This window comes from Mauremys reevesii, linkage group 2 (assembly GCF_016161935.1).
Source record: "Mauremys reevesii isolate NIE-2019 linkage group 2, ASM1616193v1, whole genome shotgun sequence".
Taxonomy (NCBI): Eukaryota; Metazoa; Chordata; order Testudines; family Geoemydidae; genus Mauremys; species Mauremys reevesii.
In genome coordinates, this window is record NC_052624.1 from 36,974,750 (window position 1) to 36,993,064 (window position 18,315).

The following is an 18,315-nucleotide window of genomic DNA, read 5'->3' on the forward strand; positions in this document are numbered from 1 at the left end:
TTGCAATCATTCACTTACCAATATAGAATCAACCTTCTTCCCTAAACTATCTAAAATCAAAGTATAAGAAGAGTAAGTCAACAAGGATACAAATTAGAGGTTAGTCATGCTTTTTATATTTTTTTTTAAAGATTTAAATTCCCACGTGACATGTCATTCTGCCATCACAGTGGGCTTAACAGTACCTCTGAAAATAATCTGCCAACAAGCAAGCAATCTCGCTAACCTCACTCTCAGTTTCTCCAAGGGTGAAGCGAAAAAACAGAAAATAAGAGATTTAATTACCGCACTAGAAGTGACTGGCTACCAATATGTTTTTTAAATGGTTATCTTTTTTTTTGTAGGCAAAAAACAAAGATTTCACAAAAAATCCTCTTAGTTTTCATTAAAGATTAAGGCAACTGCATACAAGCAACTCTTCCCCAACAGTTTCGCTATTCTCACATCCCAGATACCAACATTAGAGGAGGGGGAAAGGGAAACTATGTACACAAATGTACCAGAATAGAAGGCTTCCCCTTTAGGTTCTATCGCCTCTAATTTACTATCTTTATTATGACAGGTTTCAGAGTAGCAGCCGTGTTAGTCTGTATCTGCAAAAAGAACAGGAGTACTTGTGGCACCTTAAAAACTAACAAATTTATTTTAGCATGAGCTTTCGTGAGCTGCAGCTCACTTCTTTGGATGCATAGAATAGAACACACAGACAGGAGATATTTATACATACAGAGAACATGAAAAGGTGGAAGTATGCATACCAACAGGAAGAGTCTAATCAATTGAGATGAGCTATCATCAGCAGGAGGGAAAAAAACTCATCTCAATTGATTAGACTCTTCCTGTTGGTATGCATACTTCCACCTTTTCATGTTCTCTGTATGTATAAATATCTCCTGTCTGTGTGTTCCATTCTATGCATCCGAAGAAGTGAGCTGCAGCTCACGAAAGCTCATGCTAAAATAAATTTGTTAGTCTTTAAGGTGCCACAAGTACTCCTGTTCTTTTATCTTTATTATGTACTCTCAATGTTCTACATTTCAGAAGCAAACCTTCTCCATATATTTTAGCCATAACTAAATGAAATATTTACAAGGTGCTACTATTAAGCAGATGTGCCACATAATTAGCAACAACAAATCCACTTACTTTTTTCTCCTTCTCATGATGTTTATCCTGAGAGTGAGAGGAAGAATCACTTAAACTTTGATCATATGACCTATTAGCTCCCCGTTTGCTCTTTTTCTAAAAAGAGAAGATATATTTATGTATGTAAAAAAGGAACCATTTAAATAAATTACGGAACAATCCATTTCAACTGAGTTTGATAAAAATGCCTTACTGCTCCACACAAAAAATAAATAAATAAATATGCTTTTAACTGAGAGCCTGACAAAAACTGACACTGCTGTTTGAAGTGTTAATGTTAACTATCCCAAACATACCAGAAGTCAACTACCCTCTGATTGACATTTGCAGCCTATCAATTTGCAAATATGCTTTCCACAAAAGAGCCAATAACCACCTTTTAACAATGTTAAATTACATTTAGATATATTTTCACCTTCTGGTAACTTAAAACAAAAAAACAAAAAAGATTTTGCTCAAGTGAGAATATAGTAAGCCATGGTGCTGACACTGCCATTAACTTAAACAAGACACAGGCAAAATTGCATACTTGAGAAATGTCTCAAGTGCACTGTGAGGAGGAGGGGTTCTGGCTTCATGATTTATCATTCAAATAAATACCGATCTGGAGTATCTTATCAGTTATGAAACAGAAGTTGAAAAACTATTTTTAAAAAAAGATACAAGGATGTCAAGTTAATACATTAATTTACTGGTGACAGATAGTGATTTTTGTTGTTGTTGTTATATTATAATAATACCCAGGAGCCCTTGTTAGGGACCAGGACTTCTTTATGCCAGGTGAGTGTCCAAAATTCTGAAGTCACTTCATAATTCCACAACAAAGCAGGCAAAGCATGTCTCAGTGATTGAACCACAATTAAGGGATTTTAAAGACACTACGCCCAATGCTGCTTCTCTAACCATCCTAGGTTCTCGAGGTTACAACAGAAATTCACTCCCTAGGTGTCTTACAACTACTATAAAGGGAAAAAACTGTGCATTTACTAGCCACTATTGACAGGACCTCACTAACAGTCCATCAGAAAGCTTCATATGACCAACATTCTCTAGCCAATTCATTATAGTTGCTGTTTATATTTTACTCTTCTGGTGGAAAGCCACACACCACATAATATTTAATATATGGGATTTTTTTTTTTATAAAAGACATACTAATTTGATAACAGTATCCTTAAATCATGTCTGCACTGAAGCACTGAGGACAAATTCAGTGTTAGTGTAAACATCAGTTGAGTCATATAAATTCAGCCACTGGTGTAAGAAGACAGAATTTCACTCTAGGATTTTAATACTATTTTAATAAATAAAAGCTGTAAATTCTCCAAGTCTGAACACATACATTAATATGAAGAGATATTCAGGATTATCAAACTGAATCACCAGAAGAGGTACAAGCCACTCTACTCACAGGGTCTGATCCAAAGCCCACTGAAGTCAATGGGAGTCTTTCCACTGACTTCAAAGAGCACTGGATCAAGCCCTAAAACATCCCCTTTCTGGTGTGCTTCAGAAAAAGACAGTTAGCCAAGGATCTCAGCTGAATGTAGAGTAATAGATCAATACACAGAATGCTAGGGGAAGGATAACAGAAGAAGGAAAGAAGAATTTGTAGGCTGATATATCCTCCAATACATGGCTTGCCAAGAGGAAAAAATTTGTTAAGATGCTTCCAGAAGAATATGTAAGTGTGGCCAAACTAATCAAATAGGAAGAGGAAACATTACAGGACCTTAATGCAAACAGACATAGGTGCCAATTCCGTGGCAGGCCCACCAATCAGCTCCTCTCCCTCCCCCAGCGCCTCTCACCCACTGTCAGGCCCCACTGATCCGCCCCTCCCCCTTCCTCCCACTGCCTCCTACCCACCACGATAAGCTGTTCAGCAGCATGCAGGAGGCGCTGGGAGAGAGGGGGAGGCACGGGGAGGGGGCACACTCGGGGGTGGAACGGGGGCAAGAAGAGGTGGGGCAGGGCAGAGCAGGGGCACAGACTGGGGCGGAGCAGAAGTTAAACACCCCCAGGGAACTGGAAAGTCCGCGCCTCTGAAATCAGAAGCTCATTTTGAATGATACAGGTCTATTACGTCTTTTTTTTTTTTTTTTAAGTCATTGTCTAAACATGCTCCCTATTTTTCTCTGACAGAGATAATACATTCCAAAGCAAACGTTTGTTCATAACACTATAATACATTTTCAGGAAGTATTTCTGCCCTCAAAATTAAATCGTTACCATAAGGAAAAAACAAGAATATTTTCCATATAATTTTGTATAATTTTATTCAGTTTCTTGTATAAGCAACACCCTAACCCACATACAATACTATTTTAATTGCTATTAGAAACAAGTCATTGGGTAAAAATTCAAGTTAGTGTCATATTTTATATACTGAATTCAATAAATTCTTACCAGCTTACTAAAATGGTATTTACAGTAGCCACAGTATTGGACATTATCTGCACCATTACCCTCTTCTTCACAAAGAAGTCCTGCAAACTGTGCACTGGGGAAAAAAAAATTCAAGATCAGAAGTAATTTTATACCAAATCACCTCAAAATCTCTAGAAGAGACTTTCAAATATAGGTGCCTAAAGTTAGTGGGGAGATTTCCAAAAGGCATAAACAGGAGTAGGACATGCAACTATCACTGACTCAATGCGATGTGGTGCCTAACTTACCTTTGTTAAGTCTTCCCCTACACTACTAAATACATATTAAGACATCTAAATAAGACACCAGTCCAACAATGCATTCGCTTAGCTGCAGAACATGTTTAAAAAAAAAATCAGGCCACTTACTAAGGTTCCCAACTCTGAACTTATCCACATTTGTCTACACTTGTGGCAGTGTGCAGGGTACGTGTAGCTACACAGGGTAGTGAAAGGCAGCTTGCATCCACACTCACTGCTGTGTGTAGTTACACAAGGCACTGAAAGGATCCAGAGGGGGAAAACAGCAGGGAAAGGCTCCAGCAGCAGCTACCAGAGCTTTTCCCCACTGCCTTCCCCACCACAGAGAAAGGCTTCAGTTTTGGGGAGCTACCAGAGCCTTTCTGCGCTACCAGTTTTTCACTGCAGCAAGGAAAGACTAGCACTGGGGACGCAGAGGGACACAACATTGCTAAATATAGCAGTGTAGATATGAGAGGCACTGTTTGGGTGTGTAGAGAGCCATGTAAGCTACATTCCGTAGGGTTCAGGCATACAGGGCATTCCACTTGCCTAAGCAGTGCCTTTCCATCTATACTGCCATTTATACCCATGCTAGCTGGGCAAGCAGTATCTGTACTTTACACGCTGCCATAAGTGTAGATCTACCTTCAAACTCTTGGCCCAAAAAACTTCATTTATCTAAGCAAAAGAAGAGTTTTCAACAGACCAGTGCTTTAGACAACAGTAGAAATTGTTCAAGTCCTGAACATGTTAACAGCTACTCTTCTAACCTACCAGTGGAAATGCATTAATAGAAGATATAAAGATTAAAGAATTTTTAAATAAAACTGAAAGTACCATAACAAATGAAGCCATATTTTATTGGTTTAAAATGGTCAGTATCAGATGAATGTTTTTTAAAAACCCTCAAAAGTTTCCTTGCCTGCATTAATAGTTTGTTCTATGGAATTTTCAAAAGCAATAATTCAGTAGAATAAGAAGTTACTCACTTTGTGCGGTAATGATGGTTCTTCAAGATGTGTCCCCCTTATGGTTGCTCCACTGTAGGTGCGCTTGTGTCCCTGTGCTGCAGATCGGAGAACTTCAGCAGCAGTGTCCATTAGGCCCGCACAGCCGCTCTCTCTCCTCATGCCCCGCCACGAGGCCAGCCAGTGCACGTGGGCTAAGCCCTGCTCAGTTCCTTCTCTACCGCGCAGTCATTAGGAAGGCCAAAAATAACTTGAAAAACAGCTAGCCAAAGGTTCAAAAAGTAACAGCTGAATTTTTTTTAAGTACATCAGAAGTAGGAAGACTGCTAAACAACCAGTGGGGTCACTGGATAATCAAAATGTTAAAGGAGCACTCAAGGGGGATAAGGCCATTGCGGAGAAACTGCATGAATCCTTTGCATTAGTCTTCACAGCTGAGGATATGAGGGATATTCCTCAACTTGAGCCATTCTAGTTAGGTGACAAATCTGAGGAACTGTCCCAGAGAAAGGTGTCATTAGAGGAGGTTTTGGAACAAATTGATAAACTAAACGGTAATAAGTCACCAGGACCAGATAGTATTCACCCATGAGTTCTGAAGGAACTCAAATGTAAAATTGCAGAACTACTAACTGTGGTATGTAAATCATTTAAAGCAGCTTCTGTACCAGATAACTGGAAGTCAGTTTATGTGATGCCAATTTTTTTAAAAGGCTCAAGAGGTAATCCTGGCAATCACAGGCTAGTAAGCCTAACTTCAACACCAGGCAAATTGGTTGAAACAATAGTAAAGAACAGAATTATCAGACACATATATGAACATAATTTGTTCAGGAAGAGTCAACATGGTTTTTGAAAATGGAAATTGTGCCTCACCAATTCACTAGAATTCTTTGCGGGGGTCAAGAAGCATCTAGACAAGGGTGATACAATGGCTACACTAATGGCTATAGTGTACTTAGATTTTCAGAAAGCCTTTAACAAGGCCACCAAAGGCTCTTAAGCAAAGTAAATTGTCATGGGATAAGATGGAAGGTCTTCTCCTGGATCAGTAACTGGTTAAAAGATAGGAAACAAAGAGTAGGAATAAATTATTAGTATTCAGAATGGAGAGAAGTAAATAGTGATGTCCTCCTGGGATCTGTACTGGGACCAGTGCTGTTCAACATACTCATAAATGATCTGGAAAAAGGGGTAAACAGTGAGGCAGCAAAATTTGCAGATGATATAAAACTACTCAAGATAGTTAAGTCCAAAACAGACTGTGAAGAGTTACAAAGGGATCTCACAAAACTAGGTGACTGAGGAAAGTAAGTATTTCTTTACATAATGCAGTCAACCTGTGGAACTCTTTGCCAGAGAATGTTGTGAAGGCCAAGATACTAACAGGGTTCAAAAGAGAACTAGATAGGTTCACAAAGGATAGCTCCATCAATGGCTATTAGCAGGGATGGTGTCTCTTCCTCTGTTGCCGGAAGCTGGGAATGGGCAACAGCGGATGGATCACTTGCTGATTACCTGTTCTGTTCATTCCTTCTAAGAACCTGGCATTGGTCACTGTCAGAAGACAGGATACTGGGCTAGATGGAACTTTGGTCTGACCCAGTATGGCCATTCATATGATCTTATGTTCATTGAGAAGGGTCCCTAAAGGAGGACGGGAAAGGGTGTTGTGGAGAGGGTAAGGAGGTAAGGAGTACCCATTGCAAAACAAACAAACAATCTCCAAGACCCTCGGTTCAATCTTATGCATTCCCAGGCATAAGCCAAATTGGTAGATAGTGGTGGTCAGCTGTAGCAGTTGGGAGGAGTGGTCTATAAACGCCTCAATCAACACATCAAAACTGGTGCTTGGAAGTGTATGGCTGGGACATGGAAAATTGTGGGCCAGATGGTTTATGCCTCGGGAACATAGTTTTCTCTCTCTGTGGCTCGTAGTAGCGCTGAGTCAAGTATCGGGAGGCGCATGGCTTATGATGTGGCTGTGGACTAAATTTCCTCTTTCGTCCTGGTGTGTAGATACCCACTGAGCAGAGGGTTGTCCTAGAATCCTTTAGTGTGTGAAGAAAGGCGTCCATCTTCTCCGTGAAGAGCTTAATGCTTTCAAAGGGAAGGTCTTCAATTGTTGACTGAACTTCTTTTGGGAAGCTTGACAGAGGTAGCCACAATGCACGTTTCATAATCACTGCAGTGGAGACGGACCTGGCCATTCTGTCAGCTGCATCGAGGGCAGATTATAGTGCTATCTTGGCCACTAACTGTCCCTCTTGAATAATGGCTTTAAATTGGTTGCGGTGTGACTCAGGCAGCCGTTCAATAAAATAGTTCAGTTTCCAACAGTTTCCGTAGTTGTATTTTGCCATTAGGGCTTGGTAATTGGCTATTTGAAACTGTAGCATGGCCAAGGAGTACATTTTCCTCCCAAAAAGATCCAAATGCTTCTAGTCCCCATCATAGGAAGTGGACCTCATCTGGTTTTCATGGCCACGAGAATTAACAGAATCCACCACGATGGAGTTGTGTGGAAGAAGAGGAATTCTGTCTCCCTTGCCGGGACATAACATTTTTGTATCCACCCGCTTGCAGGTAGGTGCTACCGATGCTGGGGTCTGTCATTTGGTTTGCAGGGTCCAGAAGAGACTCATTAATAGGGAGGACAATTTTTGAGGACAAGGATGAATGGAGTATGTCAAGGAGTTTGTGGTGGGTGTCCTTGACTTCTTCTAGCAATATCTTAAGAGTGTCTGCTGCTCTCTTCACTAGGTCCTGGAAGAGGCAAAAGTCATCAGCCAGAGATAGTGGGGGAGGTATAACGGCCTCATCTGGGCAGGAAGGAGGAAGATATGGTCCTTGGGGTCACCTCTTCCGCAATGTCATCCTCCCGTTCCGCCACAATTTCGTTTGGAGGTTCCAACGTTCCGGATGCCACGGCGAAAGGGGTGCATCTTGAGGGTTCTCTGGTAGGGCTAGAAACCCGAGCGGCATGGGAGCAATATGCAGCCCAAGGGTCCCAGTATGACCATTGAGGCGGTGGTGGTGCCCATGGTTGACCATACCAAGGTGATGGTGGTGGGGCCATCTGAGGCTATGTTCAAGAGCCCTGTTGGTATTGGACACCATAGGGAGCCTGGGAGAAGTATTGAAATATTGCCTCCTCTACTTTGCTGTCCAAGTACACACTTGAGAGTGGGGGAGCGTGGCAGGGCAGCAGGGAAGACTCCTGTGCCATACAGATACTCAGAGCAGAGATCCCTGTTCCAAGGAAACTCTGGTACATTAGATACGCAGAGGTCTCTTGAGTGACAGAATTCCGGCGGTACCAATCAACTTGATGCCACTGGCAATACCAGGGAGGATGGAGATCTTGCCCACACCAACTGCTCTGGTGCTGATGGGGCATCCAGGACAGTGCCAATGGAGTATCAAATATTGGCAACATCAGATAGGCACATCAACAGCACTTGACGCTACAGATCTTCATGAACTTTGCATACCAGGCTGGGACTGACTCAGTGCTGACGGTACCAAGCAGACCGGAGATAGTTTACAGCCAGCTTTCAGCTCACTGTGGGGACTTCCCACTCTCTTTTTCAAAGACTTATGAGATGGGTCATCCGCTGGTTTCTTTAACCCACAGCCTTTGGATGTTATGGGCTGTGGGAAAGACTCATGTCTGCCAGGTGACTCTTGGCGCAGGTCCAGAGAGCCATCTCCGTGAAGATAATCTTGTGTCTCAGCTCGTTGTCCTTAAGAGACCAGGGTCTGAGTTTCTGGCAGAGTCCACATTTTTGTGGAATGGGGCCTTCCCTGAGGAAGTGCTTGTCTGCAACTGGGACAGTGCTTGTTTCTGGCAGAGTCCACATTTTTGTGGAATGGGGCCTTCCCTGAGGAAGTGCTTGTCTGCAACTGGGACAGTGCTTGTCTGCAACTTTGCAGGAGAGGCACTTCTTGAAGCCCGGTGAACCAGGCATACTCCGTTGGGGGAAGGGTCCCCAATGAGAAAAAGCAGGAAACAGTCTTATTTTCATTGAAAAAAAATGAAGGGGGAAACTAAAACTTACAAGTAAGTACTAGGGCACTAACTTAGTTATAGAAATGTAAAGCAAAAGTAATGAACTTAAGGGACTGCAAAGAGCTGTCTCTAGCCAGGGGCAGTTGAGAAGGAACTGAGGGGGGGTTAGCTCACGAGCACTGGCTAGCCTCATGGCAGAGCACGAAGAGAGAGCGCACATATGTGGGCCTAACAGACACTGCTACTGAAGTACTCTGATCAGCAGTGCAGGAACGCAAGTACCCCTATAGTGGAGCACCCACCAGGACACTACTCAAAGTTATAAAAAAACAAATTTGCTTTTTACCATTTTCATTGTTGATTTATTTTCTGTGCAGCAATCAATTTGGACACTGAAAATAGATTTAGTTTTCTGTTTCTTTTTCATTAGCACAATAATGCAATGGTTTGGTTACAAATGCTGCAAGGAAATGTTTGGATTTAAACAAGTACTTCACACATTTCATCACATTAAAAAAAATTAAAAGCTTTTCTATTAATATTAGGGACTTAGTCTAGCTTGATTTTTATTTTCTTTTTTTTAAAAACACAGACAACCTCAGCAAATGTGCGCCCCAAAGTACTCAAGACATTATCTCTTTTAGTCAGGTTTGACTAATTTAAGTTTGACACAAATATACTTCCAGGTTGGTTCAAGTTTTTGATAAAAAACAGTTACATATCTATACTGGAACTGTTTGAGATGTGTTGCACGTGTCCATTCCACTTCAAGCGCCTGTGCACAAGTGCCAGGAGAATTTTTTCCCCATAATAGTACCACAGGGAGGTGCATGCGCCCTTTGCACTCTCATGCTGCCAGCCAAGAGTGTAAAAGGAGCAGAGCCATCCTCAACCCCTTCAGTTCCTTCACACCAAAGCCAATATTTGAAGAAACTCTGATGTAGAGAGGCGGCGGTTGAGCATGTAACAGACATGTGCAACACATCTTGAAGAACAATAGTAAGCAGGTATGCAACTCTTTTTTCTTCTTCGAGTGACTGCATGTCCATTCCACTTCACGTTACTCACAAACAGTTCCAAATGGGGACAAGTATCAGAGTCTATCGAAACAAAGACTACAGCAATACTCTCCCAATTTTAGCATCATCTCCAGAGGCATGGAAGATGGCATAAAGGGCAGTGAACATATGAACAGAAGACCTGATGGCATCCCTAAAAATGTCGGTAGTGGGAACATGACTCAGGAAAGATGCTGAAGCAGCTTGAGCCCTTGTAGAGTCTGCTAAAACTCTTTGGGGTAGCAGAACTTTAGCAATATCATAACACAATTAAATGTAGGAGGAAATTCAGTAAAATATCCTCAGAGATAACAGGCTTCTTCATTCTATCGGCAACAGACACAAATAGTTACAGGCATGATTGCAACTTCTTAGTCCTGTCTAGATAAAATGAAAACATTCTGATCACAGCCAAAGAATGAACTTTATCCTCATCTTTGTGAGGGTGGGGTTTCAGAAAGAAGGTTGGCAAGAATATAGTCTGATTTATGTGAAAATTAGAAGCCACGCTGGTAAGAAATTTGGAGTATGGATGTAAACCCACATTGTCTCTGTCAAAGACAGCATAAGAAGGGTCATCCATAAAAGCCTGAAGCTTCACAGCTCTCCTGACCAAAGCAATAGCTACTAAGAATGCTATCTTCATCAAGAAAGCAAAGATGGAATATGTAGCTATAGTTTCAAAGGGACCCCACAACAACAACAAAAGAACCAAATTTAAATCCTAGGACGGTATTGGATCTCTATCCAAACCTTTTCAGCACCAAATAGTCAAATGGGAGGTTGATTTTCTCCACCTATCTACGTGAGGCTGGAATGCAGAGATGGCAGCTAAATGCACTCTCATGGAACTGACTGAAAGACCTGTTCCCTTCAGGTGGAGTACCCAATCCAAAATAAACTGAAAATAATGGCTTACATCCTTCTGCTGGGGTAACAATGAAAACCTATTCCAGTCCAGGAAGTAAGTGAATCTGGTGCAGAACTTTCTGCTATTTAAAAGAACATTCTGTAATACAGCAAAACAGACTGCTTCTCAAGCAGCTACCTACTGAGAATCCAAGCAGTCAGATGTAGGCTAAGAGGGATGGGATGCAGAGCCTGGTCACTGTCCTGCAAAATTAAGTGGAAGAGTTATGGGACTTATGGAAGAGTTATGGCACCTCAAGTAGAGAGGTTCAAAAGGTCAGAGAACCAGTGCTGATGAGGCCAGGCTGTCACTATCAAAAATCAGAACAGCATAAACTTGTCTGAGTTTGCCCAGTACCCTGGCCACCAAAGGTATGGGAGGAAAAGCATAGAGAAGCTTCCCCTGCCATGATAATAGAAAAGCATCCATCATGGACCATGGACTAAGACCTCCTCTTGAATAAAACTGGTGACACTTCCTGTTCTGTTGTGTGGTAAAACAAGCTAACTTCTGGCATTCCCCAAATCTGAAAAATGGACTTTATGAATCAGGCCTGAGAAACCATTCATGATCGTTGATGAATGATCTAATGAAATGGTCAGCTATACAGTTCTCAGATCTGGGGAAGTGAGAAGCCTTGAGATAAATGCCATTCTGGATGTAGGGCGACCAGAAACCAATGTTTCTTGGCAAAGGGTTACCTACCTGACACATCTCTGACTAAGGTCATGGAAGGAAATGTTGCAACAAAAGGAACTCCAGTGCATACATTGTCAAAGACCATCCACCAGTTTCAAGAAGACAAGACAGCTGCAGATATGTGTCAGCATATCTAGTGGATTGCAAGAGGGATGGTAGACAGACTTCAACAACCTTTGCATTACCCAGAAATCAAGTCTGGCATACTGAGTCAGGTATGTGCAAGCTACCATGTGGCGCAAAAGTTTCAGGCAATTCCTTACAGTTATACTTAAATACACCTTGAACTGTGAGCACAGGTCAAAAATTGCTTGAAATCTGGCCTGAGATAAGTATGCCTTTGCTGATGTCAAATTGAGAAGCACCCCTATAAATTCAATTCTTTCTACAGGGAGTAAAACTGACTTTTCATCATTGATTATCAGGCCCAATACATTTAAGAGGAAAGGCATAGTCTCAGTACTGCCCTTCACTTGCTATCTGTACTGACCCTGGCCTAACCAATCATCCAGATACTGGTACACATGAAATCCTGCCTTTTTGATGTGTGCTGCTACCACTGCCACACATGTTGTGAATACTCAGGGCCCTGAGGACAGCCCAGAGGGGGAGACCGTGAACTGATAATGAACTGCTACTACAACAAATCTTAGAAACTTCCTGACTCTGGTGTAACGTCATATGGAAACATGCATCCCTTACGTCCAGGGCAGCGAACAAGTTGTTGCGAGGTAGGAAAGGGATAATAAAAGCTAGGATTACAAAATTTTTATCTTCTTTATGTAATTGTTGAGATTTTGCAGGTTTAAAATAGGTCTTAAGCTTTCCTTGGATTTTTGAATGAGAAAATAGCCAGAAGAGAACCTTTCCCTGATGCTGAAGAGGCACTTATTCTATGGGCCCAACTGCAATAAAGACTGCACCTCTTGGACTAGTTACAGTTTCATGAGAATGGTCCCTGAAAAGGGATGGGGGAACAGAAGTGAGTTGCAGGGTATATCTCAGTTCCATCGTGCTTACAACAGACAGGTGGGTTCTAATGTGGGACCAAGACCTTAGGAAGTGGGACAAGTGGCTGCCAAAGGGAGGTGAGATCAAATAGAGTGATTTGCTGTCAAGGAATCAAGTAGATGGGTTGGAAGAAGTCTGATGGTTGGAGGTAGCAGAAAATGGAGGTGAAGGAGATAATCTCTTTCTGAGAGCTCTGTCATCTCTTGGATTGATCTGATTGTCTAGTCAGGTAGAAAGAGTACCTCTGTTGGGTCTGAGGATAGAACTGCTTTCTTCTTGGACTGGAGTGTAAATGCTAAAGGATTTCAACGTCGCCCTTGAATCCTTAAGAGAATGCAGAGCTTCATCTGTCTTTCTCAGAGAAAAAGTTGGAGCCCTTGACGGACAAGTCCTCAATCATCTGCCAAACTTCGGAAGGTAAACCTGATGACTGAAGCCAGGAAGCATGACACATGATCACCATTGTTGCCATGACACAAGCAGCCCAATCGGCCTCATCCAGTGCAGCCTGCAAAGATGTACAAGCAATCAGATTCATTTCAAAGAGCCTTGAACTCATTCATAATATCTGGCAGCTTGTCAGTAAATTTGTACATTGAGTCCCACACTGAATAATCATAATAGGACAACAAAGTCCAATGGGTCACAAACCTGAACTGTAAACCTGAGCATGAATAAACCTATTTCCTAACATGCGTCTGACAAAGCGTATGCTCCAATACATCTGTTAGTCTTAAAGGTGCCACAGGACTTTCTGTTGCTTTTTACAGATCCAGACTAACACGGCTACCCCTCTGGTACCTATCCCCTAAATAAATCTAATTTCTTTGCATCCTTAACTTTGGGAGTGGATTGAAAATGCCCTTTTCTGGCCTTTTCAATCACTGCCACCAGATGATGTAGCTTTTCTCAATTCCTTTAGTAGTAAGAGTCAGAAAAGCAGGACTCTGCCAAAGGATTTTCCAAGGCTCTAATACAGACATCAATAGGCAAAGCTGCTCTCGAAGGACTTGTGGAATACAAAATGCCCTCTAGCTTGTGAGGGTAATCCTGGACCAGTTCAACCTGCATTCCCAGGGCAGTGGCCACCCTCTTCAACAGACCCTGATAGGTTTTGTAGTCATCTGCAACTGGAGATTACAACTCTGGCACTATACCCTCATCCAGAGAACAGGAGGAAGTATTGAGCAGAGGAATCAGTGTGAATCTGCTCTGGTGGTAATGAGATCTCCTCCATCGGAGGATCTGAAGCAAGTTGAATAACTTCCACAGATTGCTGGGTAACGATATCAGTACTGGGAATTGTATCTCCGTAGAGATCTCGTAGCAGGGTGACATAGAGAAGCAGCCCTGGAATCAGTAAGAAGTCCTCAGAGATTTCACAAAGAGCCATTGCTGCATTTGATAAGGTACTGAAGCCCAGCCCCATGGCAATCTGTCTCTTGACCAGCTACTGTAAGGATCATGGTATTCAGATCTTGATTTATGCACTGAAGAAAAGGGTGAACCCTCATGACCTTCTGAAATAGAAATCCAACCTGTAGAAACCACTTCAAAAGTCAGACAATGAATTGGCATCAGAATTCAAAGGAGGTGCAGTACCAGGCAGAGAAGCCAGTTACAGGACTAAGAGACGTGGACAGTACCAGTTCTAGCATACAGGGCTTTCCTATGGCCATGCCTTTAGTTCAAAATTCCAATGCACCAGAACCAGACAGTGCTGATGCCAGGTTTGATATTGACAGTGTTTATATATAGGTATCAAGGTAGATCCTGGAGTTGGCGCCTGCATGCCTAGAATAGTCTGCAGTCTCATCCTGCATCAGCGGTAAGTCCAGTATTGACAGACACAGAAGGTCTCTGATGGTCACAAACATCTCTGCCACACACCAAGGAGGAAGTCAATGCTGTTGAAGGTCTAGTCAATGGAATTAGTTTCAATGGTACTACCGCACTGGTGATTGCTCTACCATGAGTACCCAACTTCCTTTGGTGAGAGTCCCAAGGAGACTTAGCCCACAAAGAGGAAGACTTCTGGCCAAGGAAATACAGGTGCTAGAATTCTCCTGGTGCTTACATGGTACCTGGGACAGAGAGTGTTGTCTTCTCTCTTGCTCCCTTCAATATAGGGGATCCACTGAATCAATCAGCACACTCTGGAAAGGAGTCAAGTCCAAAACCCCATGTACTGAATGGGTAGATACCAAGTGAGGACACAATGCGCCATTAAGATGTGTTGAAGTCGGACCTCCCTCAGCTTCTTCATTAGGGTCTTAAACACTCTGAAAATAGGGCACTTATGCATAACGTGACGCTCCCCTGTGCACTTTGAACAGCTGGAGTGGGGCCTGCTGACTGGCATGGACTTACAACCAGAACAGCATTTGAAAGTCAGGCATTTCAGCATGCCCCTGTACCAAGCCAAAGCTTGAGAAAAAACAAAATGAACAAAAACTGAGTATAAAGGAAACTTTTTATAGGGTACCACTACAAACTAACTAATTTAACTAAGCTAAAGAACTATATACAGGATAGATATATATATATTTAGACAAGATCTACAGGAGAAAGGTAAGGATAGAAAAGCGCTCACTCACGCTCCAACTACCAACCCTGGGCGGTGAGAAGGAACTGAGGAGAGTTGGGGCAACTATGCCTTTTAGACTCTCAGCTAGCAGCTCGAGCGCGGAAGGTAGAAGCGCTGCCCCAATGGGTACAACTATCGGAAGAAGTTCTCCGGCTTCAGTGCACTAGTGCGCAAACACCTAAAGTGGAATGGACATGTGCAAACACTCAAGGAACAAAGCTATACAAACCCCAATTTTTCTTTTCAACACTCCTTTTTATTAGCCCAGATATCACAAAACTAGCTTTATATCTCTTTATTTACTCTGTATTATTTCACATTCTCTCTATTTTACAAAAGTTATGTGTCCCCCAAAACCAACAGAACCTGGAGTTGACCAAGAACGTAATTCCAGCCCCTTTGATTAAGTATCATGCTACTTCACATATCTAATCACGGAATACCAAAAAGCACCAGGATTAGGAAAGGCATGAACACATTTTACACAGAAATATGTTGTTTCATGGCATTCATTTTATAAATTGGGCTTCAGGGGTGGGAGGGAAGAGGAACAATGAATGATAAAGGAACTGGAAGTACAAAATATAACTAAGGTCCTTGTCCTGCAAACACTTATCCACATGAGAAACTGAAGGCATGCAAGTAATCCCATTGAGTTAATGGGACTATATGCATGGTTGAAGTTACTCATGTATAAAATGTTTTTAGGAGCAAGTCTTAAATATTATTTTCATGCTCAAAGAAAACTTGAAATTCACTGTTCACCATGAAAAATAAGATACATATGAAAAATCAGCTTGACTGGACTGAAGAAAAAAAAAGTGTAATTCATCTTAGGCTAGTTAAATAACATTTCACAGATTTGGCAAAATATTGCAATTGCACTGTGGACTGGCACACACAAGCAAATGATGAATGCTGAAACAATGCTGCACTGCTTAAAGAAAGAGGATAAAACCAGAGAATTTGCATCTAGACAATATGCTACAGCAGAATAGATGCAGCAAGAATTAATATTTATATATACACTCCAGAATTTTTTTCATAAATTGTGGTTTTGAATAAACTGTATATACAAGTTATCCTTTGATAGTTGAGACTGCTCAAAGTAAAGCTTCAATAAGCTAAACTGGAAGTGGAAAAGAAAGATTACTTACATTCCAGTAACTGGCTCTTCGAGATATATGGTCCTTATCTTTATTCCAGTGTGGGTGCACACATTCTCCATGCACTTGAGACTAGAAGAAATTTGCTAGCCCTGACTGTTGGTTCATGCCTGTGCCCCTTCTTCTCTCCTCACATTCCAAACCAAGGGCATAAGGTGTGGTGCGTACCAACTCTTTCTCCGGTACCTTTCTACTATGAATAACCTAGTATAAGGCTCTGCTGCAGAGGGGAAAGAGGGCAAGTAATGCAGTACAGATAAGGACCACACATCTTGAAGAATCCCGGTTACTGGAAGGTAAATAACCTACCTTTCTTCTTCAAGTGTTGTTCCTTATGTGTACTCCACTGGGAGTGAGTCACAAGCCATATTCGTTGAGAAGGAGGGTTCAAGAACCCTTGCTGTACCACCTCTGCCAAAGGATGAGTCAGCAGTAGATCTCTGCATAATGCTTAGGGCATAATGTCTCATGAAAGCCTGAACAGAATCACACATTGTGCCACTTTACAGATTTCCAGAACAACCTCTTGGAGTGAGGCTAGTGATGCAGCCTGTGCTCTAGTCAAGTGGGCTCTGACCCCTTGTGGGGGAGAGGTCCCTATCTGCTTGTAACAGAGCAGGATGCAACCCAAAATCCATTTGGATAGTCTTTGGGACAAGATTGCTTCATCACTCATATGTTGCACAAAGAATACAAACAACAAATAGGTAATTTCCTAAAGGATTTAGTCCTCTGCAGGTAGAATGCCATGCCTCAACAGACACAGACAGAGGGAAGGTTTCTATTCTCACTGGTGGCATACAACTTTGGAAAGAAGACAAATAAGTGAATAGTATGATTTAGATGGAATTCTAAGATCAACTCGGAGTGTATTTTGAGTGTAATACCGGGAAGACTTTATCCCTATGGAAGACCATGTAAGGTAGATCAGCCATAAGGGCCCCCAGCTCACCTACTCTTTTGGCTGACATGATGGCTAACAGAAAAGCAACCTTCATCAACAGGTGTGCTATGGATTCAAACAGAGCCATCCTTCATGCTGATAGGACTAGACTGAGATCCCAAGTCCAGGTAGATTTCAGCTTCAGGGAAAACTTCTAACGATTTCCATTAGAAAACAGACAGTCAGAGGATGGGTGAAGATAGAGTGGTTGTCAACCAGAGGGTGATAAGTGTTAATAGCTCCTACGTGCACCCACAGACCTGAAGTTTTTAAGGATAGGAGAGATTCCAAGATTACAGGGATCTGGGAATCCACTGGTGTTATCCAATGATGGTGACACAGATAGAAAATGTTTTCCATTTTGCCATGTTGCACTTTCTTGTACTGGAGTGTAGATGCCCAGCAAATGGGGTGTTGTCACTTAGCCCTGGTCTACACTATGAATTTAGGTCGAATTTAGCAGTGTTAGATCGATTTAACCCTGCACCCATCCACACGACCAAGCCTGTTTTGTTGACTTAAAGGGCTCTTAAAATCAATTTCTGTACTCCTCCACAGCAAGGGATTTAGCACTAAAACTGACCTTGCTGGGTCGAATTTGGGTTAGTGTGGATGCAATTCGATGGTATTGGCCTCCGGGAGCTATTTCAGAGTGCTCCATTGTGACCACTCTGGACAGCACTCTCAACTCAGATGCACTGGCCAGGTAAACAGGAAAAGCCCTGGGAACTTTTGAATTTTATTTCCTGTTTGGCCAGCGTGACGAGCTCATCAGCACAGGTGACCATGCAGAGCTCATCAGCACAGGTGACCATGCAGTCCCAGAATTGCAAAAGAGCTCCAGCATGGAGCTAATGGGAGGTACCAGATCTGATGGCTGTATGGGGAGAAGAATCCGTGCAGGCAGAACTCCATTCCAAAAGACGAAATGCCAATATCTCCAAGGGCATGATGGGCAGAGGCTGCAACAGGGACACACAGCAGTGCCGCGTGAAAATTAAGGAGCTCAGGCAAACCTATCAAAAAACAAAGGAGGCAAACGGCTGTTCCAGGTCAGAGCACCATACATGCCGCTTCTGTGATGAGCTGCATGCAATTTTAGGGGGGGGGGGGGGCCCACCACTACCCCCCACTGTCCGTGGA

General features: G+C 42.4%; 1 protein-coding gene across 10 annotated transcripts in view; it reads right to left on the minus strand.

Annotated features, from left to right (window-relative positions):
* MLLT10 (MLLT10 histone lysine methyltransferase DOT1L cofactor) overlaps nucleotides 1-18,315 on the minus strand; it is a 271,019-nt gene that overhangs the window by 156,312 nt on the left and 96,392 nt on the right. For 6 of the 10 annotated variants that reach the window (XM_039523898.1, XM_039523897.1, XM_039523895.1 and 3 more), the window contains 2 exons: nucleotides 3,556-3,649; nucleotides 1,147-1,242 (listed from right to left, as the gene is read on the minus strand). The exons of 3 other annotated variants lie outside the window; for them this stretch is intronic. In XM_039523898.1, coding sequence (XP_039379832.1) covers nucleotides 1,147-1,242; nucleotides 3,556-3,649 — 190 coding nt within the window. The remainder of the gene's footprint in view (nucleotides 1-1,146; nucleotides 1,243-3,555; nucleotides 3,650-18,315) is intronic. One more of the 10 variants, XM_039523896.1, reaches the window with a different exon arrangement.